The sequence below is a fragment of the Pezoporus wallicus genome, unplaced genomic scaffold (assembly GCF_028554395.1).
Source record: "Pezoporus wallicus isolate ANWC-B61680 ecotype Strahan unplaced genomic scaffold, APGP_CSIRO_Pwel_v1 contig_3952, whole genome shotgun sequence".
Lineage (NCBI taxonomy): Eukaryota > Metazoa > Chordata > Aves > Psittaciformes > Psittacidae > Pezoporus > Pezoporus wallicus.
In genome coordinates, this window is record NW_026635034.1 from 2,858,279 (window position 1) to 2,880,514 (window position 22,236).

Sequence of the window (22,236 nt, forward strand, 5' to 3'; positions counted from 1 at the left end):
TCCCAACCTCTACTTTCTCTTGACCCTGATTTTGCAGGTGCATGACAAACCAGACGGGATAAGAGCTGCACACATGGCTGCAGTATTCCCACCACCATCAGGAATCAAAGCTATGCTGAGCTTCACTGGGAGACAGAATCATAGAATAGTTAGGGTTGGAAAGGACCTTAATATCATCAAGTTCCAACCCCCCTGCCACGGGCAGGGACACCTCACACTAAGCCATGACACCCAAGGCTTTGTCCAGCCTGGCCTTGAACACTGACAGGGATGGAGCATTCACAACTTCCCTAGGCAACCCATTCCAGTGCCTCAGCACCCTCACAGTAAAGAACGTCTTCCTTATACCCAATCTAAACTTCCCCTGTTTAAGTTTGAACCTGTTACCCCTTGTCCTATCACTACAGTCCCTAATGAAGAGTCCCTCCCCAGTATCCTTATAGGCCCCCTTCAGATACTGTAAGGTTGCTATGAGGTCTCCACACAGCCTTCTCTTCTCCATGCTGAACAACCCCATCTTTCTCAGCCTATCTTCAAATACGTAGCAAGCACAGGAAAATGAAAGCTATATGCACGAAACCAAGATAGGCAAAGCCCTTCATGTCTCAGCAAAGTGACCCATGCAGCCCCTGAGCATGGGTTTCTCAAACCGGGAGATGACACTAGTGGACCTGTGATGAAGAACAGGGATAAATCCTCTCAGTTTGCATGGGGAAAGCTGGCAAACTGGCACCTGCATCAGTCTGTCTGCAGATTACATAAGCTCAGAGGGTTTGACTGGTGGAAGGATTGTCCTTCACTAAGTTTCACTCTGTGCTATGCTAGACCTTTTGACTTTTTTAACCCAAGTTCTCCTCACAGCTCCATGCCCATTTTCTTCCCATCGCACACATCCTTCACAGTCATTTCAAATCCTGTGTTTTCATCTCCTTCCACAGTTCTTCACTCATCCTTTGCAGACAGCTCCTACATGAAGTTCATTCTCTTTATATTCATCTTCTCCCTGCTCCTGTCTCCCCAAGGTACTAATTACAATACAGTTTATTACCAAGGAACATAACATTTAGACTCTAAATTTGGCCTGCTTTAAATGAGGCTAGGCACCTCTGAAGCAGTCCACTGCAGTCTGTAACAGGGAAGGAGGTTTTTCAAAACCACTTCAGTGGCTTTGGAAGAACAACAGTGCTGTTTCCAATGAGACACTTGGAGTAAGTTACTTTTGACAGCAAGTATCTCTCAGAAAGCATCTTTGAAAAGTAACACCCTCAGGCTCTTTTAAAACCCAGCACTACTAAAGAGCAAGTAAAGCAGCCCCAAGTAGTCTTTTCCTGTGAAGGCTCAGAAAGCAAAGGGCTAGATGTTTTAACCCTGTGGTTTCAGGATGCTGTGAAAGAAGCAAGGGGACCATTGAGCTAGTACTCTGTATCATAGCCCAGGGTGAAGGGAGAAGCTTCCTGCATCAGCCACAGGTAGGATAACACAGAATTACCAGCCCATCAATTCATTTAGTTCAACATATTATGGTAGCTGATAGAAACCTGGTTCAGGGTCCAAGCCAGGGTGTCTCTTTCATTCATGTTACCATCATTGTAGCAGCTGAATGCCTATTACCCCAGCTCACAAGGTGCTCATGAATCCGGGCAGTACCATAGCTAGCACATTTGTTGATGGAGAAGAAAAGCTCAAAGGCGGCCTGGGAAAGTCAACAACAAAGCCAGGAAATGAGCCCAAACATCCCTGGTTTGCATCATCACCAGACAATATAAATAGTAGCTGCCCCCCTCAGCAACAAGCATTACCCTATGGGCAAATGTCCTCTCCCAAGTCTGCCACATACCATATTGTCCAAATGTGAAAAAAACCACATTCCTCTGGGTGGAACATTGGCAGTCTTGACTGATGAAGGGAGTCAGTTTGGGCATGACAAAACAGGGGAGATTTAGGTTAGATATAAGGAAGAAATTCTTTACTTCGAGGGTGGTGAGACATTGGCACAGGTTGCCCAGAGAAGCTGTGGCTGCCCCATCTCTGGCAGTGTTCAAGGCCAGGTTGGACAGGCCTTGGAGCAACCTGCTCTAGTGGTTGCAACCTGGTCTCTGCATGTGTCAGGGGTTTGGAACTGGATGATTTTAAGGTCCCTTCCAACCCAAACCATTCTATGATCCTATGACAGCTCTGGACATCAGATACAGCTGCGAGGTAAGAGCCTTCCTTGAAACCATTACTCATGTGTGGCAGGAATGCTCCTCTTGCCTGCCAAGATGCCAGCACCACCATGCAGCCAGCAGTGGCTCAGAGGAAACAAGTTGCTGTTGCTCTGTTGTTTAATCTCACGTGTGTGAGCAGCGGAGGCAAAGGAGCGGGCAGGGAAATACACAGTGACACGGGCTCCTGGAAACACTCCATGAACTTAATTTTTTGTGACGCTGTCTGGTTACCAAGAGTTCTGAGCATAATCAGGATGCTGAGAATCAAATTGAAAGTGTCTGAATCTATACACTACACACCATAGGGGGCAAATAAAGGAGAAAGAAAAGGTCATTTTAGTTACGATTGCATTTCCAGTGCAGCAGAGTTTTGTGCATCTCTTAAAGACCCCATACCTAGAAGCCTCAGTGAGATGCCTAACAGAAATCCAGCATGTTTTGGTCAAATTTGATGTTGGAGTAACCAAATTTAACACTGGAGTAACCAGACACCCTCCAATCATGCTAAAAGGCACTGTTGGTGAAACCAGAATTCACCACTTGAATTGCCACAGGCAATTTGCAGAACATTTTTGTTAGTTCTGGCCAGCCACCCCAACCCAAACAGCGATGCCATCTCAGAGCAAGGCATTTTGAAGATAGGGACACAGAAATATTGAGCTGGGACATTACAGGAGAGCTTGGAAAAAGCTTCCAGACACGAGACCACACAACCTTACATTGATTCCCAGACTCGCTATAGCTTCCACAGGAAAGAAATCCAACTCAATACAGTCATATAATGACGATTTGCTGCAGTCGCACTTGAAGGACTTTCTCCATGCGTAAAAGGAGCTCTCCAAGAAGTTAAATTCTGCCTTTCTACACCTCCATCTGTGGGAGGGAGTCTCTCCCACTCTCCCTTGACTCTAAATCCCAGCTATGTAGAGTCCCTAACTGGTTTCAAGACCTGACCCTGAAGAAATGAAAACCTTGTGTCCTGCATGAAGACAAGCCAGTTTCTCCTGCCAGAAACCCTCTGGTCTTAGCAGTGCAGTGAAAGCAGAGAGAACTTCCAAATTCACCTCCGAGTTGCTACCCTGCTAACCAATTGCTCACTGGATACCTGCCCACAGAATACCAAAGATGCAGCTTATCAATGCAGGAACATCTTGAAAACTCAAGAGAGCGACAAGGGACCCTGGGCACTGTTCAGAGCTATACTTCAAGAGTTCGCCATTTGAAACCAGCACAGAACTGATTCGAGAGGCTGCATCCAGTATTTCCCGAGAGTCATTATGTACAACTACAGTAATTCATTAGGGATCTATTTAAATAAAAAGGCAAAATAAAAATCCTGGCAAAAAGCTTGTCCAGCACTGAATTAAGCTGAATGATTCAAATGGATAAATGTCATCTCAGCTACTAGAGGCTACACGATAAAGCCTCAAATAAGGCTCAGCGAGAAGAAATTTGAAACTTATGCCTTTGTGGTAAGAGCCAGCACTGAGATTAAGAGCAATACACAGAAAACACTGGACTTCTGTACAGGGCCAGCTTTTGAGAAAGCTTGCACAGTTGTACTAAATGACACAGCAAACCCACAAAGCTGTGCCTCTAGCACATGGTTTGCTCGTGTGGCTTAACTTCAGATGACTCCCAAGCTGGTTTTGGAATCCATTCACTCACAAAGAGATCTCTCAATGCATAAGTAGCCTCAGTTGAGCAAATAAACTCTTGGAAGCAAACAGTTTATCTAGCTCTGTGGAATATCTGAAATCTCCCCTTTTCAGCCTTTGCTCTCAAGTTCTTTAAAGTTGGTATGTTTGAATCCCAAAGCCTATGGGACAGCTTTTCAGAAACCCCAAGCCAGATCCTTTGATATACAATTTTTTTTAATTGTATTAAATATCACAGATTATATCACAAGAAGAAAGAGAAACCAAAACCCAGCCTAGACTACCATCATAGCACTGTGACCCAAGGGCTCAAGACAGCCATGTGGATTTTGGTACCACCAAATAGAGACATACAAACTTGGGAGCTGAAGCACCCCTCTCTGGACCTATGCTACAGAGCAGGAGATGCAGCAGGTTCCTGCAGGCACACAGCTGAGCTCAGTGGGCATTCATTGCACTGAGCACCTCAGATGACACCGACTATAGGATCACCCAAACCAGCTGATGTTACAAAACTAACATCACCACCCTTCACAAACAAGCACCCCTAGACAAGGCATCCCTTCAGCTACAGCTCCTGCCCCTCAGCCAGCAGCTGTGCTGACTTCAGACATAAGGACCTGCATTATAACTAGCCACAGGCAGCAGGAAACAAAGTGTACATCTCATGCAGAGCCTGAAAGGCCCATTGTAATTAACCGCTCTCGGCCCTGTACGGTGAACAAGACAAAACCAAAACCCACAGTTTTCTTTTGCTCGTAAGCCCTAAAAATGCTGCCCACTATTTGCCATAAAGAGCCTATCCGCCCAACGCTTTCTCTGCCCATCACAGAAGCCTCAGCACTTGCCATTGGCTACAGGGAAGGTTAATTCCCATAATAATCACATTTTACAGACAATGCCTGCAGGACACAAAGATTATCACCATGGTTTAGCTGCAAAGAGATATGTTTCTCCTTGGGCTGAACCTGCTTGCTGCCCAGTGGCACACCATAAACAGTGACTGCCCACCAAGTGCAGGCAGGATCCAAGCACCAGGAAAACCATCTACCCCATTCCAGCTAACACTTCTGCAAAGAGCATGTCAGTGCTCAAGCGTGATTAACAGCTTACTTCAGTTCATGGGCGAAGGTGGGCGCTCTCCCAGCAGAGCTCAGCAAACACCTGATGGAGCCTGGGAAGAAGTGGGATGGGGGGAAGGTGGCGTTTTCATTTTTGCCTTTGTTTTAAACATGCAAACCTATTTTAATTGGCAATAAAAATTAATTTCCCCTAGGTCAAGGCCCCTGACAGTAATTGCTACTCTTTATCTCAACCCACGAGCTTTTTCACCTCATTTTCTGCCCCCATCCTGTTGAGGAGGAGAGTTAGAGCAGCTAGTGGGTGTCTGGCTGCAGTCCAAGGTTAACCCACCACAATACCTCACCAGGCAAGGTGGGTTCTCTTTAAAAGACAAAAGTTAAAGCTTGAAGAACAACTTGCAGAAAATAGCTTTACTAAACCATGACAATTACAGCTCTTCCTGCATCTCAGTAACAATGAGAAGCAAGCCACAGGACTGAAAAACTGGAAATCTAAGCTCTAGTTTTTGCTCTTCAGAAACAAAGACCTAGTTACATATTGTTATTTTTCTGTTGTTTCCCAGTTACAGGGAAAGAAAGAATCAGCCCTTACTAAGTTGGTGTCTCAATACATCATGCAACACTGAAACCCTGTCAGGATGAGAAGCAAGCATGTTTCCAGCAGATGAAAGTCGTTAGCATGGCACAACAAGCAGCAGGACATCACTGGGGGCATTTCTCCTTCATGCTTTTCAAAATCATTTTCTTTTAGTCACTATTTTGAGCTTCTCTTTGGGAAACTTCAAATGCTGTTCCTCTTCTCCCTTGACACTTCTCAGTATTGACGTGGATGTCTACATACAGGTCTGCTACTATTCAGAGGTGCAGAGGACTTGTCCTGCTACTGTACCAAGCCAGGTACTCACTGGCCCTCCTGCAGCGTTTCAGAGATTCCCTTCAAGCCAAAGTCTGTGGTTTGGCCAATACCCCAGCACTATAACACTCCCAAGTAACTCCAGTCTACTGCTAATGATGTGCCAAACTATGTTTGCACAAAGCTGAGGAGAGAAGTGGAAAGAGGTAGCAGCTATTTCACATCCTTATTTTCAGGAATAAAGAACAAGAACCCGAAAATAACCTTTTAGCAGCTCTTCCTGTTGAAGAGAGCAAATAGCATCCATTGTTTAACACCATAGGTTGCAATTCCATGAAGTTATGGTGTTTTTTCACTCTCTGTTACTGATTTGGACAATTAAAGGGCTGAGACAAATCTGAAACCATAGAAAACTTAAGAAGTGTGTCCTGATGTGGCAAAGATACCCGTCCCTGCCACCTTCTGACCATCTTGTGTTTGAATGTAGGTGCTCCCTGGCAGCTGAGAGCATGTAAAGATCTATCTAGTATAGGTTCAATGCAGACTCCAGTAAAAGTACTTACATTTCACCTTACATCAATTCACATAATAATTCATCTTTTGAGAACAGGAGAGCCCCACTGCTTGGCACCTCGACTGCAAAGCAATTCCGCTTTGGTTTATGTGATTTTTCAGGCATCAAAATGCTACATATCACTTTAAAACACACATACACAACATGTACTTTAAAGCTGCTTCTTATATATTGGCCCAAACCAAATGTTGATTTCAATTCAGCCCAAACCCTACATTTTCTAGGAAGGAGAATGGGGAATACACCACTATACATTGTTAACGATTAGAAGCGAAATACTTCTGAAAGGGTTCTGTATTCCACATCCACCCCCTTCCCAAACAGCCAACCTTGCTTTCAGTTTCTTTGTGGTAGTTCCTAGTTGCTTTTTTATTAAGGAAAAAAACAACCTAAAGAAAACGTTGGATTCAGATGCAGACATCAAAGCACCAAAAAACACTTGAAAGCAAATCTGCCATAGTTGCTTCAGAAATCATAGTGCTGGGTGAGTCACAAAGACCTGAATACAACTGAATTACTCAGGTTCCTTCAAAAACTTCACTGTCATTTTAGGGATCACCATAAAACTGAATTTTAAGTCTTTTTTCCACCTTCTGTAAACTAAGGCATTATGAATTATACAGGTGAACAGCATGGAAAGTGTTTTAAAAGGCCATTTAAACATTAAAAATAAGACAATTCCAGCAATCCTTGCCCGGGAACCAGATCATTATGTAGCATGGAAAGCCAGCTTCTGTGCTCCCACACTTGCGTTCACAGGCACTTACCTAAAAGTCACTGGGCCTGCAAACATGCAGAAATCATCCGTGCGATAGCTGCAGACACCAAGATGATAGAGATGATAAAAAAGACATAGGAAAATCAGCTGGCTGCTTGGTGAGGAGAAAGGATGCTATGAAGGGAGAGGAAAAACGAAAACCAAACTAAAGCAAATTGCTTTTCTTCTTCTTGAACTGTAGAAAACAAATAATAATTAAGATAAATATTTAAGCAAACCTGAAATAAAGATTTTGCGTCTATGCTGCAAGCAGTCATCTAAGATTATTGATCATGTTAAGGCACTGTGCAATACGAGCATCAGTAAAACATCCTCAACTTCAATGAAAGAGCAGGAGGAGGAGGGGGCTTCCGCCCTTGCTTCAGTAAGGATTATTTAGGCATCAAAATGCAGAAGCACATCACATTCAGAATAAGGCTGGAAAAGAAAGTTGCTAATTGGAGAGCTGAAGAAACCTGATTTGAGTTCTGAGGTCTTCCCTAGGTTGGCTGAGTGAGGAGGGACAGATCCTGTCATCTCTATGTGATTACAACTGCATCCCCACTTAAAATTGGAGAAAAGGAACAGTTCCTTTCCTCCACGCTTTGATCCATCCACCGAAACTGAAACATCCTGGATGCAGGGACCATCTCTCTAAACATTACAGCATGCTTCCCATAACAGGGCAGAGCCCTCCCACCACCAACGGGAAGAAGTGCCAGACACTCCTGGAAGTCCCTGAACAGCTTGCTATTGCTATTGATTGTATTGATAGTGTATAAAGCGTGGCACTGTGAAATCTCTACTGAGTGGAGCAGGCTATTTGCATTGCAGTATGTATCTACAAAGAGACAAAGAGTCCAGTGGTTGCTCCAAGGTGACCTGGAGACAGGGCTCTTGGGGTTCTAGTCCTGGTTTTGCTGCAGTTATAATGAAACCTTGTAAATCAAAATCAGTGGCCCATTTTTCTATGCAATAGAAAAAAAATTACATCTTCTGAACTTCACTGGAGCACTTAAAGGAGTCACTACACAAATGTTATCACGTGTTTATTTAAACTTCCTTGGATGATGCTTAAAATACTCACTTTGCAGCTTCATCTGGTGTTGATCAGAAGACAAAACTACACTAATGCATCCAAGCTGCAACCTTACCCACTATATAGTATGGCATTGTTTAATCTTGCTACCGTGAAGGAATAACTAGAGATGAAGGAGAGTACAAGTAAGGATTATTATACACAGAGGAAAAATTCTTCTTGATAAATTGCAGAATAACTCTTTTGAAGCAATAAATTTACAGTGCTGTAGCAGAACAGAAGCTGGCTTTTGGTCCTCTACAATATCCTAAAGTATGGGAAAAGAAAGCATACGCAATCTGAGACACCGCTTTCTGGGAAACAGGGAGTATCTGCTCTCCCTTGCAGAGAAGGGGAGGGATCACAGTTTAACTGAGCCCTCTCTGGGACAGGGTCTACATTAAGCTTTAAAGAATCACACTGCATAAAGTGTCACAAGAACAACATGGACCTTCAGAGCAACGTATTCTCTGATCTAACTCAAGATCCCCTTAAACCTCAGCTGCACTAATACTGCAGGCCATTAAAACTCTGAGAGCTAGTTGTCACAAAGGCACACAGTAAATGCTAAAGGGATTTTGGAAGCAAAGGCTGGCCAAAAAGAAATGAGACATTGGTTTTATGATGGATCATAACATTTATAACAGGCTGCTCTTTCTTTCAGGACTTACAAATATCACTTGGCCATTACAAAGGAAAGGAAGGACTGCCAAACTTTCTGCTAGAAGATAATAAAGATATTAAACACTAACATCAATTAGTCCACACTCGTACACATCATTTTGCCTTTAAATGCATTTAACACTGAAGGCATCAGATCGTAAGTTTGGACTTACTCTGCAAATGCCACATAGCACATAATGTCAGAGATAAACTTGCACTTATCTCTACACCATTTCATCTATTTGTAGTAGATAAAAGGCAACTTTGCACCAAAGTATAAATGCCAGTTACTTACAAGCCTTTGCGGTACTCAAAACTCCAACCTACACCCGGGTCAGGATTTGTTTCTACTAATGGATATCAAGTTTTTATGTCAATGCCACACTCTAACCCAAGCCCCACAGGAGTCTGGAGGCATCAGAACATGGACCTGGATCTGGTTTCTCCTCCACACTGCAGTCAGAGACCAGAAAAGCATCAAAAGACTTCTTAGAGAAGAAATATGAATGTAGTCAAAAGAGCTAGTTTAGAATAACTTTCAGCACAACTCAGCTGCAAAGCAGACAATATTCTCTAATGCGAAAGGCATACCAGAAAAAACTTTCCAGAAATAACATTGCCAGCAAAGATATATTAAGGGAAAAGTAACAGTAAGCAATACCCAGCCAATGCTTGGCAATCTTCATCCCTACTAAAACATTTATTTTCACTCTGTTTTTTCATCCCCTTAAATACCCAAGTGACAGATAAATTATGAGCATTACAGCTAATTTATTACTCAGCATCGCTGAAGAAGGAAGGGAAAAAAAATGAGTATTTTAAAGCTGATCCTTATTCTAGGAAAATAAATACCTTAATAAAAACAATACTACATTCAATGGGAAAAACTGCTCTTGCAGTTAAGTCACTGGACTGAAGCATCTGAAACTGGAATTCCTTGCTCTGCCAGTCTCTACTCTGCCCATACCCAAACCATTTGGGCTCTGCTGCTGTTAACCATGCAACAGCTTTATCAATAGCTTCAGGAACAGAATCAAGTTCTTCATCTTTGCCTCAGTTTCCCCACCTACAAACTTCTCCCATCCAGTCTACTCAGATTGCAAATACTCAGGGCAAATGCTATCACGCAGCTCCAAGCACAACAGAAAGCTTTGAGGCGTTGCAGTATGCCTATATTAACATTGTCTTTAATGACATCCTCCAGGTGAACCTCTCCAGTGACCTCAAGGAGGGTTTGACCAGGTCTCTACAACTGCTTTCTGCGACAAGAGAACAGTGTCGTATGTGCCACATTGAACACAGGTTAGGAAGAACTCATGCACTAAAGCAACTTAAAACTCCAGGAGCCAGATTCTGCTCTTAATCCCCCAGTTCCCTGGTGCCTACCTCACAGGACCCCTATTTCTGTTTGTTCCAGCAGGAGCCCTTTGATGATTAACTTCTGCATTTATCTTTGATACTAACTTTTTCCCTGAATATGGAATTTCATTAATATCCCAAACCCAGTAGCAATAAAACTGAATAGAAGGAGCTTGTCTCAGAGATCACACGCTCACACATAGTCTCACCTGGACTCACACAGTACTATGTTTACTGCAGATAGGTTGAGGGCTTTTGCAAGCTGCATTCTAAACACTGCTGCACAGGCAAAGCTCTAGCCGGGAAGTTAAGTGTGGCTCAAGAGTTTTCATTCAGCAAAACAAGAAACAATTTGGCATTCATTTCCCACGCAAACACCAATGCACCCTCCCTGGGAGGGACCAATTATTTTCCTTTCCATCTCCTGCTCAGGCCAGTCATCCTCTATCACTTGATAAAACACATGAATAGCTGCATTCAAAGCTGCAGCAAACAGAGACATCTCAGTAAAGCTCTGTAAAAACAGCTATCCAGAGCACCCCAGATAACTGCTTCACAACGCGCTTCCCATATGCATGCCCTTTATCTAAAGAAGCCATGACTTTGGCAGATGTTGGATGCTTGCAACTAGGTCAGGTTGAACCGGAGCGAGTCGAGGCTAAAAGGCTCGGGAGAGAGAATTAAATTGCACTCCTGCTCCAAAAACTGTGGCTGTCAAACCGAGAGCTCCTCTCCTTCTGCTGAAACAATGATTTCACCACTGGCTAAGCAAAGGCTTTGACTGGCAGTGTGATGAAATGCCTCGGTGATAAACCATCAGGAGCTCTTGGAACATTACGACCGGTTAAAATACTCCCAAATATAATGCACGTAGGAATTCAGGGGTGGAGGTGGGGGGACAGGGAGGGAAGTGTTGCCAAGGTATGTGAATCAGCCTTATCGAAACCCTCATCGCTGCACGGCCGGCATGACTGATCACACTGCTGCATTTGCCTGAAAGGCACAAGGCTCCAGCTGGAACCTCCGTTTTCCAGCCTCTCCCTCCTGGTGCCAACTGCACCAGTAACGCTTGGCTCTTTAACCCACGGAGCCTACGCTGCAGGAGAGCAACTGGGGGTGGAAATCATCTGGGCTTTAAAAAGTTGCTGCGAAAGCCCTGAGTAACTTCTGCAGCAGGAATGCCTGCAGACTACAAGCAGCATTCTCCCCTCTGCCACTGCAGTTGCTGGGAAATTCAAGTTTCCAAAAGCATGCCGGAGTAATTAGATGGAGCCAAATAAACGCATACACAAAACCTTACAAGAATATGCAAATAATAGGGTGTATTCAGCAGCCCCAGAAATTAAGGCAGCAGCGCGGGCTTGCATTTGCATAAACTATGCAGGATATGGCACCGAGTCATTTTGGAACACAGGCACTTTGCAAACAGCAAGCGCAGTAATTGACAAATATTTTGGAATGTGACATTGATCAAATACTCCCTAAAACTTCACATTCAGAACCTCAGAGACACCGGCCTAATTAGCCATAGACATCTACTGCTGGCATCCTGGGGTATTTTTGCTGCTGAGTTCTGTGGGAAAAGAATAGGACTTTATAGATTTTTATCAGCATTTATTATTTATAAAGGCCTGTTGGCAAGCACCGTGTTTTATGAACAAATAAAAGTGAATGATCGTTGCTTCAAAACCACATAATGAATGAATGTATGCTTTGTACATACATTCAAGTGGGTGCTGCTAGTTTATTGTATGGTGAACACGGGAAAAAAAAAAGGAGTTTTTACATCTCTAAAAAGGAATAACAATATCCCCTTCGAGGTGTACTGACATGAAAGCCGAGCCCAATCAAAAATGAGCTCTGCAATCGCTCCTAAGAAGCCAAGCCCCTGCCTTGTTTCCTTAACAAGCTGAGTTTTTGCCCTCATGGTCTCCCTGTGCAGAACAAGGCAGACAAAAACAGAGGAAACCAACTTGCTGCCGTATAAGGTAAAAAAAGGTTTCTCTTCCTGAGCTCCAAGTAACGAGGGAAAGTCACACATGTGGCCACGCAAAGCAGAAGTACGAATACAGCACTTGCTCACTGCCGACAGGCTAAAATTAGTACTTTATTCAACTGCCCAGCACTACGCGCTGTGCCTGTCCTCCGCAACATCTCCCTATTTGTCTCTCTTCCCACTTGCTCTCGGCTTTGTCTCACGGGCTAATTTGTCCATCGGGGAGCAGCCAGGCACACCACGCGAACACAACAGCCCCTGCTCGTCCCAGGAGCCTGAGTAAATGAATATCCACTTGCAGCTACACCTGGGCAACTCTGCAGTGCCTCCACTGATTTCACCCCAAGACAGCACCTGAGAGCAGCACTTGTCCCCACGGGACACTCCAGAACCAATTAGGGTCCTCTGTGCTTCCCACTGCGCACCTTTCCTCCTCCTGCCCTGGCTCCCCAGTGACACCTGTAAGCACAGCGCTCGTCCATACCCGTTCTAAGCACAGATTTACCCTCCAAAGATAATTCCACATTTGCATCTGTTCATTGTATGAAGGGCTGCATGGTATTTGCAATGACAGCAAATAAATTATGCAGGGAACAGAGGAACATTTGCCCGGTGCAGCTGGGCCAGTGCTCATGCATGCCGGGGATTGGTTTGAGCTTCGTTCCCACTGACCAGTTGTCTGTTACTGGTTGTGGATCCATGGGGCCATGATGACATACTGGTCAGGACATAGCCCTGAAGAAGGATAGAGGGTAGAGACAGCAGCACCTCAATCAGGGTAACCTCTTGGAGGAGGCAGGTACAACTCCAGGATTCCCAAAGCAGCTGTGTTTTCCAGCTGCTGGAACTGGGGTGCATGAGAAACTCCAAAGGAGTGAGAAGGAGTGAACCAGCTACTCCAGCACAAAACACAGCACAAGAGTTGGGAAAAGCAGGAAAAGAAACGCTAAACTGGTGAGGAGAGAACAACGGAAAGGAGTTGGGAGGAAAATCCCATACTAGGGACTACCAGTGCTGATCCTACGCTCAGACACAGTAGCGCAGTGTGCCAACATACAGTCCTCCAGCACATCCATACATTTCCAGCATACTGGTGCCCACTGGTGACATCACCTCCGTGGGCTCTTCCTTGGCCATTACTGTGATGAAGGATTATCCCACACTCATTCATGCTGACAGTTCATTTTGCCAGTAGCTCATCGGAAACAATACATTTACTTACTAAGGTGTTACATAGAAGCAGCATGTCCCTGTCTGGCTCATACGAATCGATGCCCACCTTTCCTCACATAGGGTACAGAACTGCTGAATATATCTCAACAGATGTGATGCAGTTTGCTTTGGAATTACAAACATGTTCCAAACTAAACTTGCTTGCTTTATTATATGGAGATGACTGCTAATTTCCATTTCATATTAAGGGGGAATATTAACCACGGTTAGATTAGCCACATACCTTGAAAAATTATAGATCGCGTTCAGTACAAATTTGCATAAGTAGTTTGAGCATGTGAGAGAGGAGCAGTGCTAAATACTGAATACGAGTACCAAATGCGGAGATCTTACAGTATAATATGTTACGTGTATGGCCTCAAAAAGCCTCGGAGATTATGAATACATTTCTTTTCCATGGAAACTATAATTCTCAAATCCAGCAAGCTATTTTGAGAAATTTAAATCAACTATACACTTACATCTGCTGAGAGAAGAACATTTTCACAAGCTGCCTCTCCTAGTGCACACTCAAAGGCACAAGCGTTGCCGTCTGGAGATCTTTCCAACTCTTCTACTACAGTTCTGCCCCTGACACCAGATCTCACTCTGCAGATTCAGCGCAAAGTCTTATTTTGGCTGTTCTGTACCTAACACCAAGACTTACAGGGCTGCTGTGCATAACACCTCTGCATCGCTTGAGGAGGACAGGGAAAAGTAGTAACGCGGGATGCACGAAGTGAATACCCCGCTGGATTTCCTGGGGTTTTATTCAGTACAAACCAGAAACGCTGGCATCCGACCCGAGTTACCGACCAGCTCCGAAGCCAAAGGCGGTGACAAGCCACTCCTCAAGCAACCGCCGGCACCGCGGCTTGGGGACCGGGGGACCGACCAGCTGCAAACGGGGGAGGGAGGGGGCCCGGGGCTGACCCCCCAGCACTGCTGAGTCATTTAAGCCCTGAAACTGTTGTAAATCCCGCCCGGGGGGTGCTGCCCGCCGCGCTGCCCCGGCTGCGAGGGAACTTCCCCTCCGCTAGTGCCGGCGGACCCCGCGGCGCGGCCCCCCCCCACGGCCGGTACCCACTCACCAGGTAGGCTCCCACCGTGCCCTGGGCTAGCATCAGGGCGCACTCGGACACCAGGAAGAGCTGGATGCTGGAGAAGCAGGAGACCTTCCTCCGCCGCCTCCGCTGCTTCGCCGTGCCGGCCCCCGGGAGCTCACCGCCACCGCCGCCCGCCGAGCCCTGCTTCCCCGGCATCCTCCCGGGCACCACCGCCGCCACCGCGGGATGGCGGCCCCGGGGCTGCTCCGCGCCTTCCTCCTCCTCCTCCTCCTGCTGCTGCTGCTGCCCGGGGTGCCAATCACAGCGGCAGCCCGCGGCGGCTGCCTTTCCGCCCGCGGGCTGCTGCCATGGCCAGCTCGCCACCTCCTCCCACTCCACCTCCTCCCACTCCGCCTCCTCCTCTCGTCTCCTCCCCTCGCCCCGCTGCGCTCCGTCTCTCCACCGGCCCCGCGCAGGCCGGATCCGCGCCCCCGCTGCCGAGGGGCGGAGGAAAGAGCGGGGCTGGCGCCGGCGGAGGCTCCGCTGCGGCGGGCGGGGCGGCCGCGGTTCTGCCGCCGCATCCCTCCCGCAGCCGCTCGGAGGGACCCGCACGGGGCTGGAAGTTCTGAACGCAGGTAGAGGGCCCGCATCGCCCCCCCGGGTGTCCCCCAGCCCGAGCGTCACAGAATCAGCCAGGCTGGAAAAGACCTTTAAGATCATCAGGTCCAGCCTTTACTTGAACACTGCCAAATCCACCGCTAAACCATGTCACTAAGGGTCTTATTTACAGGGGTTTTTAACACTTCCATGGGCGGTGATTCCACCACTGCCCCTCACAACCTCTTCTGATACCTACCCACCGTTGCAGCAAAGAAATTGTTCCTAATATCCAATCTACTCCTCTCCTAGCACAGCTTGAGGCTGTTTCCTCTTGTCCTATCACTTGCTGCTTAAGAGAAGAGACCAGCCACCTCCTGACTCCATCCTCCTTTCAAGTAGTTGTAGAGAGGGATAAGGTCCTTCTCCAGACTAAACACCCAATTCCCTCAGCTGCTCCTCATCAGACTTGTTCTCCAGACCCATCACCAGCTCTGCTGCCCTTCTCTGGTCCCACTCTAGCAACTCAGTATCTCTTGAAGTCACCCTCCCACAAACGCTCCTCTGAAAGGGTGAGAGGCAGCTGTGTAGGAATCACACGTTCAAAGGGAATTAACAGTAGTAGTACCCTGGGTAACCACTGCCACACAGGCGACCTTTTGCTCTCAGGCCCTTGCTTCGTGTCCTCAGCCACGTGTCTTTCTGATGGTGCCTGCTGTTGTCACCCCACCTCGAGTTCTAATTTCAAGAGATATCTTCTGTTAAAAAGCACTAAACATCACTTCTACTATTACAGATCACGTTCCTTACGGGCCTAACAGCAAAACCTGATCCGCTTTGCTCTTCAAGAGCACTTTTCCAGCTCATTTCACTATCTGCACTGGGGGCTGCTGTCTTACTTCCTTGTGTTATTAAACATCTAGTGAAGTGGAAGTTTAAGCACTTGATCCATTTGGTATGGGGACACCAGTGGCCTTCAAGAACAGTTTTCTGTGGAAACGCAGGTTACATTCCTCAAAAATACCTCAATATTTGGATCCTGAATTTAATTTTCCAAGGCGGTTTTGAAACTCCTGAGCACCTTGCAAGGTACCTTTGAAGTGAAATCTCAGCACACTCAAGGCATGAGCCAGTCATCACCACTAACATCAGCAAGTCAAGAGAACTGACATTTTAAATGACCTCCTTTTTTTCTTTCTCCCAGCACTCTCTTTGAGTTTCTTCTCCCCAGATACTGTCATTATTTGGGGGCTTTTTATTTTGGCCTTTTTTATATGAGTACCTTTTATAAATAAGCTGGAAATTAATCTCAAGCAGAGTCTCCACGCAGGTTGATGGGTCTTTACCAAGGTCTGCCCCAGCAGAACTGCAGACCATTGAGGGAAAGAAACATCAGAGACCTGGCACACTCAGCTGTTGCCCTTTGTTCATCAGCTGCCAACAGCTACCTCCCATGCTGAACTTTGGCTTTTCTAGCAGGTCTGGGCCATATCAACAGATATCAATAGTCCCATCTACCCCAGGGCCACAGTCTCCAACACTAATGGCCCAAGGCAGCATCATGAGACACTTAGGCGAACAGTCTGGTGTTTGTAGCTGAATGGTCTTGTTTTTAATGAGATATGTATCGGTATCCCAGACATTGTGTGCCTCTCAAGAAGCACTCTGAGGCCTCAAATGCCAAAGTTTTTGCATGAGGTCGTGAAAAACTGGCTCATCCCTACAGGGTTCTGCCAGTTCCTGAGGTGTTTGTTTCCCATCCAGGAAAAACTGGTTCTTCCACCTAAAGAAACCCTAAAAAAGCTCATTTTCTTGAAATCTCTTTTGGACTATGAAAGTGCTCATCTCCTTCCTAACATGTTTATTTAGGGACCTCTGCTATACAAGTTCTGAAGGTAGAAAGCTAGAAAGGTCTCTACCCCTAGATGAATAAATTCACAGGCTAATTCAATTAGCGTGGCTAGACAGATGCTTTGCTCCAGGTGGATGCTGTAGCACGTTATAAACAGGATGAATAATCTAAGAGAATTTTCACTAGGAGAAAAGAGTGTGTCTCTCAAAATACCTGAGTATGTAGAATTATGGCAGGAGTAGTCTTAAAATTCCCTTAAATATATGTATATTTTATATATAAATATATAGGCAGCTTTTGCCTGCTCTAGATTAGGTACTAAAGGCAGCAAAGCTCTGAAAACTCATGCAAATCACCAAGTATGTATCTGAAGACCCAATAGCACATGCTATTCCAGTTAGCAGTATTCCAGTTGATGCTTGAATATATATATAATATATTTGAATACCATCATGCATCTTGATCATGTTTTAGACATCCTGTTGGAAGAGTTTGTCAAGGCTGAGGAAGCAGATATAATGCTTGTCTGTCACAAGGAAAACAGCTGCTAGAAAAATTTGACTCTAATACTAATTATCTGAAACATCTGGCTGGTTGGTTTATTGCAGCAGAATACAATTATCAGTCACGTGTCTGTCCAGAACGCCTGGGTATTTTCCACTACTTTATGTTACATACTTGACCTTAACTGCCTTTAGTAAAATTTCTCCTGGATTGCTCTGCTGAAAGAAAGAAGGAGGGTTGTGCATCTCCACTCAAGTATGTCGGTAGACCTGAGTTTGCTTTCTGCCACCTCTCAGCATACTGCATCCCTGAGAGATCTCAGTAGAGTGCTTCAGGGATGGGCAAGTGACCTGTTCAGACTTAGTTACTGTTATACCCAAACAGTTTTTCTGGTCTAAATTGACCCAGCTTTAACTACTAATGTGTGGGATACTGATGTTCATGGATTATCATTAGTCCAGAATGAAAAGAGACTTTGCAGTTAGAACAGTCCCTTTTCCTCAGGGCTCCGTAGTTCTGCCAATGCAATTCTCAGTTAATTCCACCCCTTCTAAGCATTGCTTTTTCCCCCACAGAAACTTGTGTTAAATTTCTTGCAGATGCCTTCTCAGAGTTTTATAAGCACTTGAGCATTCATAGCTGGGAGGCAATGTGCTGCCATCGATAAGGTTGGACACAATAATCTTTAACAAGTCAGCTCCTCTGAGACAGTTTCCTCAATATCTTGTCTGCTGGACATCTCCTTGCTTAGTACCTGTGGGCTTGTGTCAACATTAACCTTTGGGCCACCTCAGCAGCTGGAGTTTTATCCATCTGTCTCCATCCCAAAACATTTTTCTGCTTGAATTCATTTTTTAATTCTGTTCGTGGCTAATCTGGTTGAGAATCAGCTATATAGTCAGGTGTTTTGATACAGGAATAACTTTCTTCATCCACATCTAGAATCAGTGCCTATGGTAGATAGGGCTCATGGCTAGCACAGAACTAAGGGAGAGCTATGAAGGATGAGGACCTTAGTGAAGCACTTGACTGATCTCTTATGTATCAAGGGGCAAAAGTATAAACTTCAAAAGAAGATCTAAGCTTAACCATCATCAGTGTTGGCTACAGGAGGAGGGACAGCAGAGGGTGATTTTCCTTAAGCAGAGCTGGTGGAAACCTTTTCCGTGAAATGTGCTAAAGCAAGCAGCTGATCTATGTCATTAGGCATCTCTGTAATTGCCATTGGAATCAGATTCCCAAACCCTCCGGACGTATTTTACAGTCTAGGGAGCTAATGCCTGCCTCATCCAGCACAACTTCACTGGAGCAGTGGTACCTGCTCTTACTAAGGATGCAGCAGAGAAAAACAAGGACATGTGCTAAGAGAAGATGATGTTCTCACAGGAGACATATTGGTCCTGTGGTGTATATTAAAAACAACAAAAGCAGTGCTGCAAATGTAACTATTATCTTCTCACTGCTCTGGATATTTTCTACAGGGTGATTGTGTAGTTCACTGCTCTCCTCTACACTGCTGTAGGTTAGGAGCAGCTATTAGAGTTTGACACTCACCCAAATGTCTGTGTCCTCACCCTTCCCCATGGCTATGGTTTTATGGCAGGTGGTTATGAATGAAGTGTTAGGGTTTCTCTCCTGCCCTGTGGCCCTGGGTGCCAGCCTAGCTACAAATCACACTTAATTTGGTATAATTGCAAGAATGACTGAGGAACATCATCTCAGGAGCCAGCTTGGGGGCATGCTTGCTTCAGTGTGCTGGGTTGACACTTGTTCTGCCCCTTGGTCTGGCAGAGTAGCTGCTTTCATGTGGCTGTATGGATGTCCTGGTGTTACATTAGGTGCTGGAAAATAATATTCCTGAGCTTTGCATTCTGCTGTGTTCATGAAGTTAAAAATCAGGCACAGCTTTCTGTGATACCACTATCAGACTACACCCGTTTGGGTTTCTTTCCAGGACAATGCAGCCATGTTGAGGCCAGCTTTCATTTGCTTTAAGCCACTTGGATGAAAGAAAAGCTCATGTGCTGCCAAAATAGATTTGCACGTAGCATAAATCTTGTCCCCTCGGCACCAACACACCCCTGGCTGTTGCATTAGTCTGAGGGAAGGCTTATGTATTAAGAAAATGAGGAATAACTTCAGATATGTTCAAAGAGCAAGGAAGAAAACATAAATAAGTAAGAAATCCCAGGACTGTAGCCAAGAGGGTTTTCCTCAGGATGGCTTTGAAATTCTGTTTGGTGACTCTCTTGTGCAAAACCCTATGGATCAGTTGGTACAGGAGGGAGGCGACAGGAAAGGGGTTTAACCACCTACCGGTGTAGAATGAGGGCGTAAGAGTGTACATGAACCAGGGTATGCAGAAGTAAGGAGGGCTGAGACTGGAACAGCTTGTGGATGTATCAGCAGCTGTCATTTCCAAGATACCATGATGTTAACAATTTTAATGCAATTTCTTTCTATAAACACTCCTGATTTTACTGCCTTGCTATTTTGAGTCCTGCTGGAGACTTGGACTCATTAAAAAGGCATTTCCTTCAGACAAGCTGATTAGATAGCTGTTCCTTCCCCCAGATGATGAAAGGCTGGAGAACACCTCACTGAAGCTAAAAATTGCAGAAAATTAAGACACATTAGTGTAACAAGAGGTGCAAGTTCACCTTGAAATCTAACACTATGAAAACAGCTGAAAAAGAGAGGAGAGTCTCAAATGTCCTCAATCTACATTTCATAAACCTGGTTCCTAACTTCTAATTATGGTTCTCTCAAATAAACGAGACTCCTATCTGAAGGCAGCTGGGTAATCTCTAATGCCATTGAGTCCACAAGACATGAAGGCACGAGACACTCTTACAGGAGAACTAAGCACCCAGCAGGATCATGGTCTAAATGGAATTCAGGATGACTTTTGAATTAAAGCAATGTGATTTAGCAAACACAGTATAATTGTGGAGTACCTGCAAATATTGACATCAGCCTCACACCTCATCCAGTAGGAAAGTTAATTTGCAGAATGAGAAAATGAAAAGCAAATTGCTGGACAATAGACTATCACTTTCCTGACTGTTAATCAGCGTCTCATAAAGTGATGTTTGTCCAAACTGTAAGTCAATATACAGTGAACATATTTAATTTCTTTATTGTAAGGATGAGACCTTGAAGGTCTAAATCTAGACTATAATTCTATTTAGTCAATAAAAAATAGAAAAGGGAATGTTATCTGTTTGTATTTTACAAACCAATGTGCATTTCTGAAACAATTAAGGTAGCCGTGGTAGGAACAACTTATTACAAATGTTCTGCTTTCCTGTCACTGTCACACTCTGGAAAGTATTCTTGGCCAGACTCATCTGTGGCTGATGATGCAGCAGAAGGCAATGTTCTCTGTAGTCAATAAGAATCTGTCTTCCAGGTGGTGGGGTAGTACAAGGATTGATGGTGACATCTTTTGTGTAGGAAGTCACACCAAGCTCTCACAGTTGCTATTGCTAGTGACACATGGACCAACTCTGAGCATTAGTTGTGGTGAGTCAAGCCCAAAGTTCATTTCTGGGATTTAATTTTGACCCCTTACTTTTGTTCTTTTTTTGTGTTAGCTGCACACAGTTTAGTTCCTTCTATGTGCTTCAACCTCGTAACCTCCTTTAAGAGCAAAATGCAGCAGAGCTTTTATATGGCAGTTTGTGAAGTACTTTTGATCAAGGGGGTTATAAGCACTGTGTAAGCAAGTGGAATTCCAGCCAGACACTGCATAGTTTTGCCCTGATGCTTCTTGCTAGATAATAACTTGACAGACCCAATGCCTGTAAATCAAACTGTCTCCTTAATAAAGAAACAGTTTACAGAGGTACCCAATGGCATCTTGAAATCTGTCCATGAGTGCACAGACATCCCAGGCAGGGAGCCTTCTATTTGCTGTCCAGGCTATATTCTCTGTGGATCTTGCACTTCTGCGTGAGCACTTTCACTCTACCATTCATGCTTGCTTTATTCAATGCAGTCATATTTTTTTTCTCTGGACATTGTGTGCAGCATGTATCTGTCTCATGATACTAGTTCCTGAGTTTATTGAAATTACAGGTGTACCTCTTTGCAGAATAGATTCTATTAACTTCTCCAAGCTGGTAAAAACCTGGCTTTAGGCTTTGCTGGATTAGTTGGATCTTCCCAGTGGAAGTGATTTTCTTGTGTGATTTTGTGGTGAATTTGCAGTACTAAAGTCTCTATAATACGCACTGCAGTTGCAGAAGAAAGACCTGCCATATGCCACTGTGGAGGATGTTACTTCTGCCAAGCTAAGGTAAGGGTTGAACAGTTTGAAGTTAAATACTGATCAGGTGACAATTACAATAGTGGCCTATGCTGTCAGTAAGAGAATCAAGACAATCTGCAAAGACAAAGTGGGACCAGTACAGACAGAAGGGGAACTGCATTGACGGTAGTGTGATGTGGTGCAATAGCTTCTCAAAACACAAACAGCTCCCACAAAACAGCCTGTTTGTATTGCCTCTTTTTTTTTTTAGCCAGAACTGAATTCTCTTGCCCCTTCAACTGGCGCATGATGCAGTTCAATTCAATAGCTTCTGCTTCACAGCAGCTAACAGTACTGTTGGGTGTTACCTTATATACTTATGTAATTTCAGTTGAGCAACCTTGGTGTAAAAGAACACCCTTTTGTCACCAATGCCTTCAGGTACCATAAGGTTAGTCATGATCTTTTGGACTGGACACATATCCGTGAGTTGAATAGATATCTTTGGGGTTCATATTAATAAGCCACAATGTGCCTTTGAGAAAC

At 44.9% G+C, this 22,236-nt stretch overlaps 1 protein-coding gene across 2 annotated transcripts in view; it reads right to left on the reverse strand.

The window, feature by feature from the left end:
• Window positions 1-22,236, reverse strand: part of SLCO3A1 (solute carrier organic anion transporter family member 3A1) — a 153,598-nt gene that overhangs the window by 125,804 nt on the left and 5,558 nt on the right. Inside the window, exon 1 of one of the 2 annotated variants that reach the window (XM_057419399.1) lies at window positions 14,531-14,842. The exons of the other annotated variant lie outside the window; for it this stretch is intronic. Within the exon in view, the coding sequence (XP_057275382.1) occupies window positions 14,531-14,701 (171 nt within the window). The 5' untranslated portion in view covers window positions 14,702-14,842. Of the gene's footprint in view, window positions 1-14,530; window positions 14,843-22,236 lie in introns of those variants that run through there. 2 annotated transcript variants of the gene reach the window in all.